The 14,572-nt window shown below is 29.1% G+C and overlaps 2 protein-coding genes across 3 annotated transcripts in view; one reads left to right on the top strand and one right to left on the bottom strand.

Annotated features, from left to right (window-relative positions):
• Window positions 1-640: 640 nt before the first annotated feature.
• On the top strand, window positions 641-5,027 carry LOC106790155 (ubiquitin carboxyl-terminal hydrolase 16). Its single transcript, XM_014754889.1, has 10 exons — window positions 641-910; window positions 997-1,089; window positions 1,193-1,607; window positions 1,715-1,919; window positions 2,069-2,236; window positions 2,511-2,732; window positions 2,860-3,119; window positions 3,204-3,415; window positions 3,508-4,286; window positions 4,387-5,027. The coding sequence occupies exons 2-10, from the start codon at window positions 1,008-1,010 to the stop codon at window positions 4,906-4,908; spliced, it is 2,865 nt and encodes a 954-aa protein (XP_014610375.1). The 5' UTR covers window positions 641-910; window positions 997-1,007; the 3' UTR covers window positions 4,909-5,027.
• Window positions 5,028-8,631: 3,604 nt separating this feature from the next.
• The window catches only part of LOC106790148 (probable ribonuclease ZC3H12C), a 22,979-nt gene continuing 17,038 nt past the window's right edge, over window positions 8,632-14,572 (bottom strand). For both annotated transcript variants that reach the window (XM_014754878.1, XM_014754879.1), the window contains exons 2-7: window positions 11,491-11,719; window positions 10,878-11,361; window positions 10,397-10,682; window positions 9,848-10,187; window positions 9,426-9,738; window positions 8,632-9,249 (exon numbers count right to left, since the gene is read on the bottom strand). In XM_014754878.1, coding sequence (XP_014610364.1) covers window positions 8,898-9,249; window positions 9,426-9,738; window positions 9,848-10,187; window positions 10,397-10,682; window positions 10,878-11,361; window positions 11,491-11,719 — 2,004 coding nt within the window. In that variant the 3' untranslated portion in view covers window positions 8,632-8,897. The remainder of the gene's footprint in view (window positions 9,250-9,425; window positions 9,739-9,847; window positions 10,188-10,396; window positions 10,683-10,877; window positions 11,362-11,490; window positions 11,720-14,572) is intronic.

Genomic DNA, 14,572 nt, shown 5'->3' on the forward strand with positions numbered 1-14,572 from the left:
TTTAACCAATCATCTTCTACGTCGATGTCCATTCGGAACCAATAAGTCTCCAGAACTGTTCTTAAATTCCTAGGGAAAATTAAATGAAAAATACGAAGTCTATTTATTGTTGCAATATTTATAAATAAAAATCAAATCAGAAGGTAGAAAAAAGTAAAATTGCAGCAAACGAACGCAAGGTGTTGTATACGCAAGGTTTACAGAAAATAAAAATAAATAGTTTTTTAATAATAACAAAATATTTTAGGTTTTTCTCTCCATAAATATTTAACGATGAAACAATTTTATTGAAAGTATATAATTTCTTAAAGGAGTAATAATTCAATAAGCATTAAACAAAATTTCTTTAATATAACAAATATTAAATAATAAATTGGATATTCTCTCGAAAATAGGATTTCGGAGAAAGTAATTTTATTCTAGTTTTTATTCTTAGTTTTTATAAAAAAGTATTTCGTATTATTTAAACTTTTAAAATATATTCTTTTGGTAAAATATCTTTGGTTTTTCCCTGTCCTCATGGACAACAGTCAGACAACTTTACGGAAGAAGAACATATAGAATTGCCATTGAAATTTAACTCTGTACAAGTAGAGCAGCGACCTCATCTAGGGCTTATAGGGTTCATAGAGCTAAGAAATCACAAATTTAGTAGAATTGTTTGAAGTGGGGATACTTCTATATAACCAGAACTTTCTGAATGCTAGGTCATTATCAATCAACATTTCTGGAAATAATGGTTGTATAAAATTTTGTACTTTATTAGATTTGTTCTTGAGTAAATTTGTTTCCAAAGGTTAACTTCAATGAATAATATAAGTAAATAACTTATGTGTGCAAAGGTGCAGTATTAGTTAACAAAATGTCTTCAAATTAAAACATTTCTTCTGGATTTGTGTATGCGTATAGTGTATGTAAAGTTTAGAAGAAACATAAGTTATAATAATTATTATATTATTATTGCATTACAAAGTCTTAATCTGTGATCAATATTAGATTCCTGTAAAATGAATAAAAAACGCAAACAACATCACAACAGTAGTTCCAATGCAGGATCTTCCACTAATTCTTCACAGGAATCTATTTCAGGTTAGAAAATAGTTTTTTATCTTTTGTGTTTAACTTATATAAATTTGATGTGTTTTATTTATGATATTGTTAATAAAATAATATTTAATTTTTTGTTTTGTAGATAAAATTTGTTCACATTTGAAGAAGTCTTATAATATAAATAATATTAGAAAAAATGCTAAAAAGAATGGTATTAAGAATGAATGTGTGGTTTGTGAAAAGGAACAAGTTACGCAGAAACAATCTGTTGAAAAAGATGAGACTTCACAAGAACAATCTGTTGAGAAAGATAATACTTCACAGGAACAATTTATTGTAAACGATATTTTGCAAGATCAAACAAACGAGACCGTTGAACCAGATCAGGAAATTTGGGTATGTCTACTCTGTGGTGAGCAAAATTGTGGATCCAAAAATAAGGATCATGCTCAACAGCATTACAAAAATAACATGCAACCTCATCATATCGCGATAAGTATTAAGGATTGGACTATCTGGTGCTATGAATGTTCAATGGAACTTATTCTCAATAATAAGTAAATATAAATAGATTCTATCTCCTTTATTGAATTAATTTTGTTAATTTATCTTTCTTTTCATATTCTTTTCATATTATATCTAAACTTTTTTACTTTATTATTAGAAGAAAACTAGAGCTTGTAAGGTTAATTGCAAACGAATTTTCAACGGCAACTCAGCCATTAAAAATGACGAATGCATTTAGGAGGAAACCAACAATAGCGTTAGCAAATAATATAAATAAGATAAACGGTGTATCGAGCATAGCAAACTTAAAAGATGTAAAAGGCACGATAAGCGTAACAATAAATAACTTTCCTAAAGTTATGGTAAGTTTATATATATATATATATATAAATAAAGGGTGTTACCAATCAAATTGTGTGAGCATATTATAAGAGAATTATATAATTTGTATCCGTATCAACTATACACCCATATTAATAACTTATAAATTTTGTTTTTTTTTTACAAATAGGGCTTAAAAAATTTAGGAAATACCTGCTTTCTTAATTCTGTTATCCAATGCTTAGCACAAACACCATATTTGGTTAAGGTATTGGAAAATTTATGCACTACAGGAGAAAAAGTTGTGATACCAGGAGGAACATTCAAACCTAGTCCTAATTCTGAAGAAATAGAATTGGTAAGTTGAACACTTTTACAAAGTGCACAATCAAGTTACTATAACTTTGACTAGCTAAATCATAATAAAACATTTTCATTTTCATCTCATATATTTTTTGCACAAATATTGAAGTCTTAATAAAACGCTGTAACTTGCCTGTTCGAGTAAAATAGAAAAATATCACTGAGCATACATATGCACCTACAGTAGTCAAAGGATTAATAGGTGGAAAAAAATATATATAAATTTATGTATATTGATTTACTCATTTAAATGTATTTAATATTTATAGCCGCCTATTAAATCAGAATTGGAAAGAGTGGGACAATTTACTTCAGTTCTGTACAAACTTTTGAAAGATATGCAAAATTGCAAAATCCAACAATCTTTCAGTCCAACAGAATTAATAGATGTATTGAAAAAGAAATCTATGCAATGCATGGACGGTGGGCAACATGACGTGCATGAATTTCTCAGACATTTGTTAGACGTAGTACGCAATGAAGATTTAAAAGTAAGAAACTTTTAAATATAAATACATATGAATTAAATTATTAATAATAATAACATCTATCACTCTTATCGTGTTAATATAGAACAATTTGATTTTTGTATATCAAATGATTTGTTTTATTTTACAGAGATATCAAGCGATAATTATAAAAGAATTAAACGTACGAAATAAATCACAGGAAACTGTAGATAATATCGTCAAAGCTAAGGTCAAGTTTTATGGTAGCCAAATAAATAAAAAATTACTTGGTCCTGAACCAGTATTCAGGGGAACTTTAGTTTCGACATTAAAATGTTTGAAATGTACATATTCATCCCAATGTACTGAACCATTTTTAGATCTTAGTTTACCGGTTATGGCCGATAAACCACAACCTCCTGCTTTTAAGTAAATGGATATTTATTTAACTCTTTAACAGAAAAATTAACATACGTAGATCTCGTTTAACATTTTTTTTTGTCTACATTATAGAAGGAAAAATAATTTATTCGAGGAGACCTATGATATGAAAGGAAACAGTTATCCAAGCACTGTTAGCAATTTATCGAAACATCAGCAGAAAAAAGAAAAGAAAGCTGCTAGGAAAAATCGTAAAAACAGAAATATTTCCGTCGACCATTATTACGAGGATATGCTAGCGAAACCAATTAAAATTATAGAAGAGAACGGTGTATTAGAATCTGGTAAAATTTGATTTATATTTTCTTAGGATTGTTCTTCATGAATTATTCTTGAATAATTTGATTCTAATGTTTCCTAATTTTTGTTTCATCAGATGAGAGTGATGCAGACATAGAAGATAATATTGAAGGAGAGGGTACACTTAGAGAAGTTGGAGAATCCGGATATAGTTCAGAAAAGGCTTCGACTTTTTCTAGTCCTGTATCTCCTACCAATTATCAAATTAATAATAATCAAAGAGCAACTACACCTGACAATCTGAGTGTACTTGTAGAGAAGAGTCCAGATTATAAATCAATAGATAATTTGGAAACGTCTCTATATCGCAATACTGTTGACGACAGTGCCTTAAACGATTCAATTTTTCCATCAATGAATGACATATTGCCATTACTTGCATCGGATTCTGATAGACACAGTTCGGATAGTAATACAAATCACAATAATCAGGAGTTAACAGCGACTCCTGTTAGCAGTCCTGTTGCATCCAAAGATAGTCCTACGAGTTCTTTGTTAGACGTGCAAAATGTGCCAAACACAGACAAATTAGAAATGATAGTTTCTAAATCTTACAATAGTGACGATTCTGTCACGAATAAACAAACTTCACCGAATTCTACCGTTCGAACTGTTTCACCTAAAAACAAAATGACTAATGGCAATTCGAAAAAAGAAGTTAATGTTGGTATTAACGACATAACTTCTGGTTTCTCGCAATTGGGTATTACTAATAATAGCCACCATTCTCCTACCAAATATCCAAGAAAGGATGAATACTCTATACAATCTTGTTTGAACGAATTTACGATGTTAGAATTAATGTCCGGTAGCAACGAAGTAGGTTGCGAAAAATGCACCGAAGCGGAAAAAAAGGTAAAATACTTCTATTCATTTTATTAAAACAATCAAAAATATTATTTATATTTTATCATGAATTTGTAATTAATTGTTCTTGTTGTTTTATCTTTTTCAGGTTAAACCAAATTTTACTAAGATGATTCGAACATCGCATACCAAACAATACCACATATCCTGTGTTCCACCAGTTTTAATTTTACAATTAAAACGATTTCAAGCATATAGCGTTTCTTATAGAAAAGTAGGTAGACGCGTCGCATTTCCAATGATATTTGATTTATCCCCTGTTTGTAAAAATAGCAAGAAACCAAGAATATATGCTCTCTACGGCGTTGTCGAACATAACGGTTCAACGCTTGATAATGGACATTACGTTGCATATGTGAAAACGAGAATGCCGTTAAAACAAAATGATTCAAGATGGTCATTTTTACCTACAAGAGATAGCAAAAATGTTGAAGAATTGTTCAATGATAAAAATTCTGAATCAGACGAAGCGACTGCCAAAATTGCTGAATCGATAGAACCGCCACCAGGCAAATGGTATTACGTTTCTGATGCACGGGTAACGGAAGTTGACGAAAACACTGTACACAGTTGTCAAGCTTACCTTTTATTTTACGAAAGAATTCTTTGAAATTTGTTTATTTATTTAATGATTAGAACTTCGTTTAGAAGCTAATATTTGTATGCACTTGGTATATAATATGTGTATATATATATATATATATATACATATATATATTATATACATTATATACATAGATAGGATAGATATTTTTAAGTTAGGAAAAAAATTCATAAGCCAATTAAACAAACAATTTTAGCTCACAAGTATTTTAATTTATATATTTTCAAATAAAATTAAAAACTACAAGATATTTTATTTTTAAAAAACGTTTTCTGTCTTGTGAGGTAAAATTAGGAAAATTGAGAAAATATTTAAATGATTCCAGTTCGCAAGACATAGTCTTATTTTCAACTGAAATATTAAGAGTTGAAATGTTGACTAAATTCAAAGTATCGTTTGTACAAAAGAAAAAAAATTACATTGTCTTGTGAGCTAGAATTATTGTAATAGTTTTTAAATGAGAAAAAATTAAAATGATTCCAGTTCACAAAACGTAGATTCATTTTCAACTGAATTATTAAGAGTTGTAATGTTGATTAAAATAAAAGTATTGTTTGAAAAAAAGAATAATTAAGAATTCAAGATAGATCTATTTCTAATGAACTAGAATTATGGTAATATTTTTTAAGTTAGGAAAATGGAGAAAATATTTAAATAATTCTAACTCGCCAGACGTAGATTTATTTCAATTAAAATATTAAAAAAATAAAGTAATCAAAAAAAGAATGAAAAGTGTTCTTTTTAAAATAAATAAATCAATGTCTTGCGAGTTAAAATGATTTAAATAATTTGTACAAAAGTTAACTATTCATATATACCTTATGAGAAAATTGAACAGTGTAAATGCATTTTTTTTTTTTGATAGACAATGAGATTATTAATAAATAAACAAACTGCCAGTTCCACGTACCAAATTTACTCTTTTCTTTCAGAGAGATTTTACTAAGGACATTTTAAATGAAAATTTCCTATCATATTTGATTGGACTTTTACATTGATTTATATTTTCTCTTTTTGAAAAGTATCAGAAGAATATTGTTAACTATTAACTTCAGATTTATATGCATAAATATTATTTTCATAAAATCTTATTTTAAATCAGCTTATATATATAATGTTTTAATTATAAATATTTAAAAATGAAACCCTCTCTTTATCTATCTCTCCCTCTCTCTATTTCTTGTATATGTAAAAGTCTGTGTTTTATGAATTTGTGTAATTACATTTATAATAAACATATAAAAATGTATTATTGTCTTTTGTCCAAAATTACCTAAAAATCAATTTTTGTTTTATTTTTTTAAGTAAGATGATTATAGTTGTGTGAGCGGCATCTAATAACTTGAAAAAAATATATTATATTTCATTAAATATATAGAAAAACATTTAATTCACAGTCCATCCGTAATAACAGTGATACAAATTTATTATACATAGTACATATGTTATATACATATATATGTATATATATATATTTCTTTTTTTACGATACTTTTGTAGAGCATGAAAAAATGAAAAGAAATGATTCCTTTCATCATTGGATTTTCCTTTTGCGATAGTGCAATTATTTCTTTTAAAATGTTTTACAACGAAGGTGAACAGAGTTATTGCTGCATCCTGTATATATATATATATACACATATGTATGTATACGCATATATTTTTAATAATATTAACATAGTAATAATAAAATAATTATAATAATAATAGCAATGTATATTGAAATACATTAAAACACTTATTCTTTTGCTCGATTGAAATTATTTTCAATCATGGCAATACATTTTCTGTTGCAAACATTATAAAGATATCGTTTAAATTTATTTTCTATGCAACTCTGACAAACGCTAAGAAAATTCTTTGTTAGATAACGTACAAGATCAGAAACTCTTGTAATTATGTTTTAAACAATACATGGTATTGCGATACTTTATTCCATACACATACACACATATATATACACTGTGAAGCGTCTAATTTTACTATAAACCTTTACTATTCATTTATTTGTAGAATAGATTTTGGCATAACAAAAAATAGGCACTTCATCTCGTGTATTTATATATGCTTACACATATATTAACATTTTAATTTTTCATTAAATAATCATAAAAAAGATATCTTTCTTATCTCTTTAAACGACTTATCCTTCTTAATATGTATGTTACCTTTAGCCGATTTCTTCGGCTCATCATAAAATTCGCCGATGATCGAAAAGAAAAAGATCTGTACGCTACATTGTAGCGATATTATTCATGAATAAGTTGAATTTTTTTTATTCTTTTTTTTTGTTTTCAGACGTAACATGACGGCGATACACCCAATTATGCATGTGTTGTGCGGAAATTGTTGTATAACGCCGCTATTATTTAATATTTCTCGTTAAAAATTGATTTGAGGCATTCTTGAAACTGTATCTTATAGTGTGTTCAAAAATAAAAATATTTCGTTTTATATTTTTTAATTTTATGAATTTTAAAAAAATATACAAATTTGTCAAGCGATCTGGGGAAGGGATTGTCAGACCTCTTAAAGTCTGCTTTTCTTTCTACAACAATGCTTGTAATTATCCGTTCTTATTTCTTTCTATACTTTGAAAACAAATGTTCTGTTAATCGTACTGTCCTATCGGATCTAATCTACAGATCAAATTTCAATTGTATATTTTAATTACTCGCCTCTAATGAATTCATATTTTACCTATTAAAGTATGTAGTTCTGCCTTATTTCATACTTTAATTGATTAGTATAATTCTTTCATAGTTTAGCTGGTTACTTCACGATTCAACGGATTTCACGCTTTAATGGTAACATATGTTAATATATATTAATATACAGGATGTCTCAGAGTTTACTGTCCAAACTGTGGGAACATATTCTACAAATTCGTATAGAAATGTTTTATTATAAAGTTATGAACAAATCAAAGAAATGTGATACTGTTTTTCCATTAAATCTGCTGATATTAACTTCAATTTCATTTGTTTATAACTTTGTAATAAAATCTTTCTCTCACCGAATTTTAAATAATATTTTTCTCTTATTTTTACTCGTAGAATATGTTTCTACAGTTTGGCAGGTAAATCCTGGGACACTCTGTATAATGACAAATAGATACATTTAATAACAGAATTATGTTTTCTTTTCACGTTTGTTATTTAAAATCAATTAATTTTAAGATACATTCTCTACCCAAGAAACACTAGTCCACAACGACTAGTTGGAAGAAAATGTTAATCTTATTGCGGACAGATATACACAAGGAATATATACGTTACTTCAATCTATAACATAACGCAATTATGCGAATATGTACAATTGAAATAAATTCTCATTAATAATTGATTTCAATCTTTTATAAATATATATTTAATCGGAGCGGAGATTTGAGAATAGATTTTAAACGTGTAATAACGTTGCTTTAATATACAGTGCGTTATATTCAAATAAACGTAAATTTTTTTAAACTAATAAAACAATCGAGAATGATTTAATGTATTGTCTGTTACTGAAGAAAAAAGATAACGATTTGCTAATGGATAAAAAAAAAAAACAATATAACTTAATATATCCAACAAAGTTTCTATAAACAAACAAAAAAATTGCTTATGTTCCCATTTCTCTACTCTCACAGAGAGTATTGAAGTTAAAAATGATGCATGATTGTTTGAAAAATCTTTCCATAATATGTATCCTTAACTCTGTTCATATTTGTTCTTTTTTTTTTTCAACTATGGAAATATAAAATCATTTTTAATGATTTGATCATTATGATCTTTCACCTATTATTAAAAACTTTTTTTCTAAAAGTATCCCATTTTGTGATCTATGTCCGATGATTCGAGAAAATCTGTCGTTTATAGACTAATTCTGTTACATCGAAGTTTAACTTATTGTTAGAGTCAAATCGATCACATCCACTTACTGTACAAATGATATATTACCATACCTGTTTGGTTTAATTGGATATTGATCAAGTTTTTGTTAAACTTTTACTAATTTTTGGGAAACATTGCTAAAATGGTGGCACATATTTGTTGGGGATCTGTTTCATGAGGATTCATGGCCATTGCTGCTTGTACCTGTTCCTCAGGGAAAATATTAGCAAGGTGATAATGCAAATGACGTCGTGCGTCTTGGGTTTGCGTATTCCAAGCACCTCCGTGTAAATTCGTTGCCGGTGATGACGGCGACGGTAACAAATTTAATTGAGGATCTGACGTACCTAATCTAGAAACTCGAGACGGTGTAATTAAATTCGTACCGCGTGGAGGCCAAGCACGATATGAATCTGGTGCCGAAGCTATGCGTGTTACGTGTTGATGAAGTCCTTCAGAATGATCCCAACTGTATTATTAAAAAACAAAATATATTTATATAAAAATGAAATTGGAATTATAATTTTATAACATTTTGTTTAATCCTAACAATATTTTGAATTTTATTCAATCACGTTGGAGATTATAAGTTCTTACTAATTTTATTTAATATTCAAATATTAATCAGGATAACATTTAATATACCTTATAGGCACTGAATAAGGAGACTCGTTGCTGGCATGTCTAGTAAGTGGCCTATGTTGAATTGTTGGATGACCACCAATTATAGATTGCTGGGAATGTTTCTGCTGTTGTTGTTGTTGTTGCTGTTGCTGCTGTTGTTGTTGTTGCTTTGAAGATGGTGCCGTGTGTTGTTGATATCTTCGCAATTGATAAAGACGTGGATCGCATGCTGGATTTAACGTCAATTGTCGTTGTAATTTTCTATGCATATTAACTGGTTCCCCATCCGAATTGTTCACTCTAGGCGTTGCCCAAGTAGCTGGAGAAACATATCCTTGAAATATGAATGAAACATTGTTTATTCGTTAATTTTTTATTCATTTTTAAATAAAATATATCTGTGAGATTCATTCGATATATTATTATTGCAATTTGATTTTTACCTTGCATATTTTGTACAGCCGATATTTGTTGCGCATATACAATTGGACTAGTTGTCGACAAATCTGTGGTGACATTTTCAACGGATCTACTTTTAGGGACGGATGATAATGATTGAGAAACATTTGATGATAAAGCAACTGATCTTGCTTTACAAAGTGGTTGATGTTGCGTTGTAACATTAGTAGTAGGGGTGCTAGAATTTAAAGGCAAACTTAGACTCGGACCTCTAGCTTGAAGATGACGCTGAGCGTGTTCCACTAAACGTTCCGTTACAGATTTATGAGGATGCGAACCTCTTTCTGGATGACGAAATTTGCATTTGTTTCCATAGGTACATTTCTATGAAAATAATCACAAGTTATAATATCATCAATTAATTATTAATAATAATCACTTTGTATATGAATAAGCCAAGAAAATTCTTGCCGTTTGAAAATGTTTCTATCAATTATTTCTATTAACGTAAAAAAAGAAAAAAGAAAAATCTGGCACAAACTTTCTTTGATTACTTAAAATTCATTGCAAATTGATTTTGATATTGGTCTAACCTTTGCATAAGGACATGGTGGAGCAGGATCAGTTTTTTTCGGACCAATTCTTAAGAAATTTTCTAAAGTAGGTCCACTTCTACCAAGCGGATCGTCAGGAGGCATAAATCTGTCGTTAACAAAACTGTACATCAGAATCCTCTCTTCAACGACTCTTCGGAATTCTGGATTTTCTTGTGCCAAATCTCTATAATTATCATTACTGACAACTATCCCATCCTCTTCAGCAGCTAGTTTAAGAATATAACGATCGTCATAACATACCATACGTTTACCACCAACCAGTCTGTAAAAATCCAACAAACAGAAAAAACGTTATATACGTACGTTATATCAAGTTATAGGTATCCAATAAAATTCTATGCCTGCGGTTTGTACGATCTCGTCGGATAAAAAAAAAAGAAAAAAAGGGAAAAAGAACGAAATCTAATGTAAGATAAAATAAAACTAGATAAAATATGACATATAAATATAAACTCACCTGGATGGAGTGAAAACGAGTAATCGATCTCTTTCGAGTTCACCTAGAATTTCTTGATCGGCAATAGGATTATCAGGTCTCGATGCTTCCTTACGCCACTTTGGTACAAAAACAGTGATCTCTCTATGTCCTCTGGCTTTAAACCAATCAACGCAGATTTTAATACCTCGACAGGAAAATACTTCTTTATTACCATGGCTCATGGCCACGTTACTACCATCAATCACAACTGGCCTCAAACATGCGGTAGTAGTCGTTAAATTAGATCTTCCACCAAATTCTTCGTTACTGGTCTCCCCGTCAAAAAGATTATCACTTTCTTCGAGACTTTCGCTCAATTTTGGAGAACAACTAGCACCGAGTTTGATCAATTCTGCCAGTAATTCGTTTTGACCTGGATCTGGGCCTAATTTTTGTAAAGCAGCCTGTACCAAACGTTCCGTGTATCCAAGTTTTAATGCGAATTCTACTCTTGCTGTATATCCTATTGATAATAAAATTGATAAATTAGTATTAGACATGCTAATTGATATATATATATATGAATGTTTAAAAAGATAATATTATTGTTTTAAGCTCGTGATTAATGATACACGTTAACATTTCTTTTAACCTGGACTTTGTGTTGGAGTTTGTCCCTGAACAGTGACATACTCAGCAAATTCCGCAGCCAATGTGTCCGAAGTAGTACGGGACACGTCCGAATGCGTGGAAGACGAGAGTCGTGATTCCAATGGCGGATGAACGCCCGTTGAATCTTCAGCTTCGTAATCACTGTCGTACGAAGAATCCTCAGCGTCTCCACCATTGCTACGACTTAACACCGTGCAATCGACGTATCTCTGATAAATAAATTAACTTTATGTTATTGTATGTTCACATGATAATTATTCATTCATTATAATATTATTTATTTTTTCATTAATCAAACCATACGTAATGAGTCAACAAGAATTAACATTTAAAATAACTCGACATTTATTGCTTAGAATTAATTATGTTGCGTCAGTATTTTCTTTTCTATAACAAGTTGTTATCGATAGGAGAAAGAATTTTTGGTTCTTTTTTTGTTTCATTTTCTATTAATCAAATTGTATCAATTTGAAATTTTGTTTTTATATCTTGGAATTTTTCAATTAGATTCAAATGGAATTGGTTGAATACTTTGTCTTATAAATAGAAATAGAATTGATTTTATACTTGAATTTATGTTTCTCTGAGCTTTTAAACAAGACAGAAATAGAATCGTACTTATATACTACTTTGATCTTATACTTTTATTTGATGCTTTTGTGAATAAGATTGAAATAGTATTATATATTTAAAATTTCTTTTTATTTGATTTTATATTTAATCATGGATACTTTAAAACATTTTAAAGTGATAGAAACAGGATTGAAAATATCGGCTGATTAAATTACTCGACTCGAGTCGATCTTTTGATTTCTATTTTCGCTTCTTCAAGTGAACACTGTTTCAAATTGATTTGATAAGCAAATAGATACCAGAAACTGAAGTAAATTTAGATTTGTATTATAAATAGGATAGATTTTTTCAATATGTGAATCAGAGTACAAATATTTTATTTCGAATTAGAGATAAAAGGAATATTTAGAAAAACGTTGATCCAATTCATGATGCACTCAATCTTCCTAAAACAGTAATTCATTTATTGCGCGTTAGATCAAAATTATATCTAATGAAACGAAATAGTATAATGAATAGATTTGTGTTAAATATAAAGACTGCCAAAGTTAGCCTAAATTAATCCAAAAAAGTATGTAGGGAAAACTTTTCGTAATTTGTGTATCATATTTTCAGAGAGTTTCATCTTATAAAAGAATCAAGTATACATTCAAGTAAACTGAAATAAAGATTAAATATAAAAAAATAAAAAAAAAAGAAATAAATGAATCCTATTAGTCATTTTTATCCAAGTCTAACAATAACACATTAGACTTGAAAGGTGAGAGAAAACAGGGAAAAATATGAGAGAAATCAAAGTTCCGTTGAACGGATCTACACAAAAGTCTGGCATAGAACTGACGTTGAACTATCATCCTTGTATCTCGACTATCTTTTCATCTTATCGAGGATACTAGCTTCCTTCGAGCGAAGCGGCAACTGCCTGCCTGCTTGCATGAACTCGGCAGCCAGTAAATAACGACTTGCGGATTTATGGTTACATGCGTATACATATGTGTAAGTACGGAACCACGCAAGTCACCTCCCTTCCTCCTACCCACCCCTAGTTCCTTTCCATTCCTTCTCATTTCTCCTCCTTTACCTCCTCCACCTCCCACTATTTCTACCTGCACGCAAAGATTTTTAGGGGCATGAATACGCGTGGGTAGAACAACTTGTAAGCATTGCAACTGCAATAGTCTTTATTATTATAGTCAATACAAATTATGATCGTTATTTTCATTAATTATCGGTTTTATAAAAACGAAGAAAAAAGAAAACAGGGGAGTAGATTATAGATAATATTGTGTAGGTGTATGTATGTGTTTTTGTGTGAGTGTATGTGTTTGGGTATAGATGATATATATATAAATATATACTAATTTTGATAGTTATATAATTTAGATAAAATATTAAATAAAAATGATATAATTTTTAGTATAATGAGATAAATAAATAAGATAAAGATTCATGTAAAAACGTGTAAAAACATGTGAGAATAATTTAAAAAAAAAAAAAAAAACATAGTAACTTGACACTTTTTTCCGAGATTCGACGAAATAATTAATTGATCGAAAATTTGAACAAGATATTATGATAAATAGGACATAACACTCGTTGGCGGATGCAACCATTAACGGAGATCCAGGTGAAAGTAGAAAGACTGCGAACCCATCAGGGTCGTCCATCCTGTACCATTCTTAAATCTCTTAACTCTCTTTTACATACACGCATACGCATATACATAAATACAAATATAAGTATATACTTATATACAAATAAAAAGGAATGACGCGTAAAACGTTAATAATTTCTACAAACTCATCAATATCCCGATCGAAGATTTCTTCGTAAATTTTACGATTTCTTTGAAAATGAATGGAAAAAAAAGATCGGAAATCCACGCAAACGTGAAAAAGACCAGCGACGAGAGGAAACGATGAGAAATCCTGTTAAGAGTTTACTTCTATTTGTTCCGTTAGAAATCCAAGGTAAAAAGAGAAAATAATAAAAAGAAGAAGAAGAACCAAAAAGAAGGCGTGTGTGTATATGTATACGAATATAAGTGTATAATAATTCAATTAATTCATGAAATAATTAAACGTTTTTAGTAAAATATAAAAACAATATTATTATACACAAAAGAGCTTATGGTTATACAAAAAAAAAAACGATATTATGTAATAAATTCAAGAGGAAAGAGTTATAAATCGAAAAAGTGAGATTGAATTGTTTTCAAAGTTTGTTTATCTTTCTATAACAATGCTCACAGTTATCAGTTCTTATTTCTTTCTGAGTATTGAAAACCAATGTCTAATCTACGAATCTAATTTCATACATTTAACTTATTCATCTTTCGTAAATTCATATATTATCTTGTCAAAGCATATAATTTTGTCTTATTTCATACTTTAATTGATCGGTATAGTTATTACATGATTTTATTGGTTATTTTATGTGAATTAAATGATAATATAAAATAATATATATTATACCGTTATTCTTTTACG

This window comes from Polistes canadensis, unplaced genomic scaffold (assembly GCF_001313835.1).
Source record: "Polistes canadensis isolate GaletaPanama2010 unplaced genomic scaffold, ASM131383v1 scaffold_217, whole genome shotgun sequence".
Lineage (NCBI taxonomy): Eukaryota > Metazoa > Arthropoda > Insecta > Hymenoptera > Vespidae > Polistes > Polistes canadensis.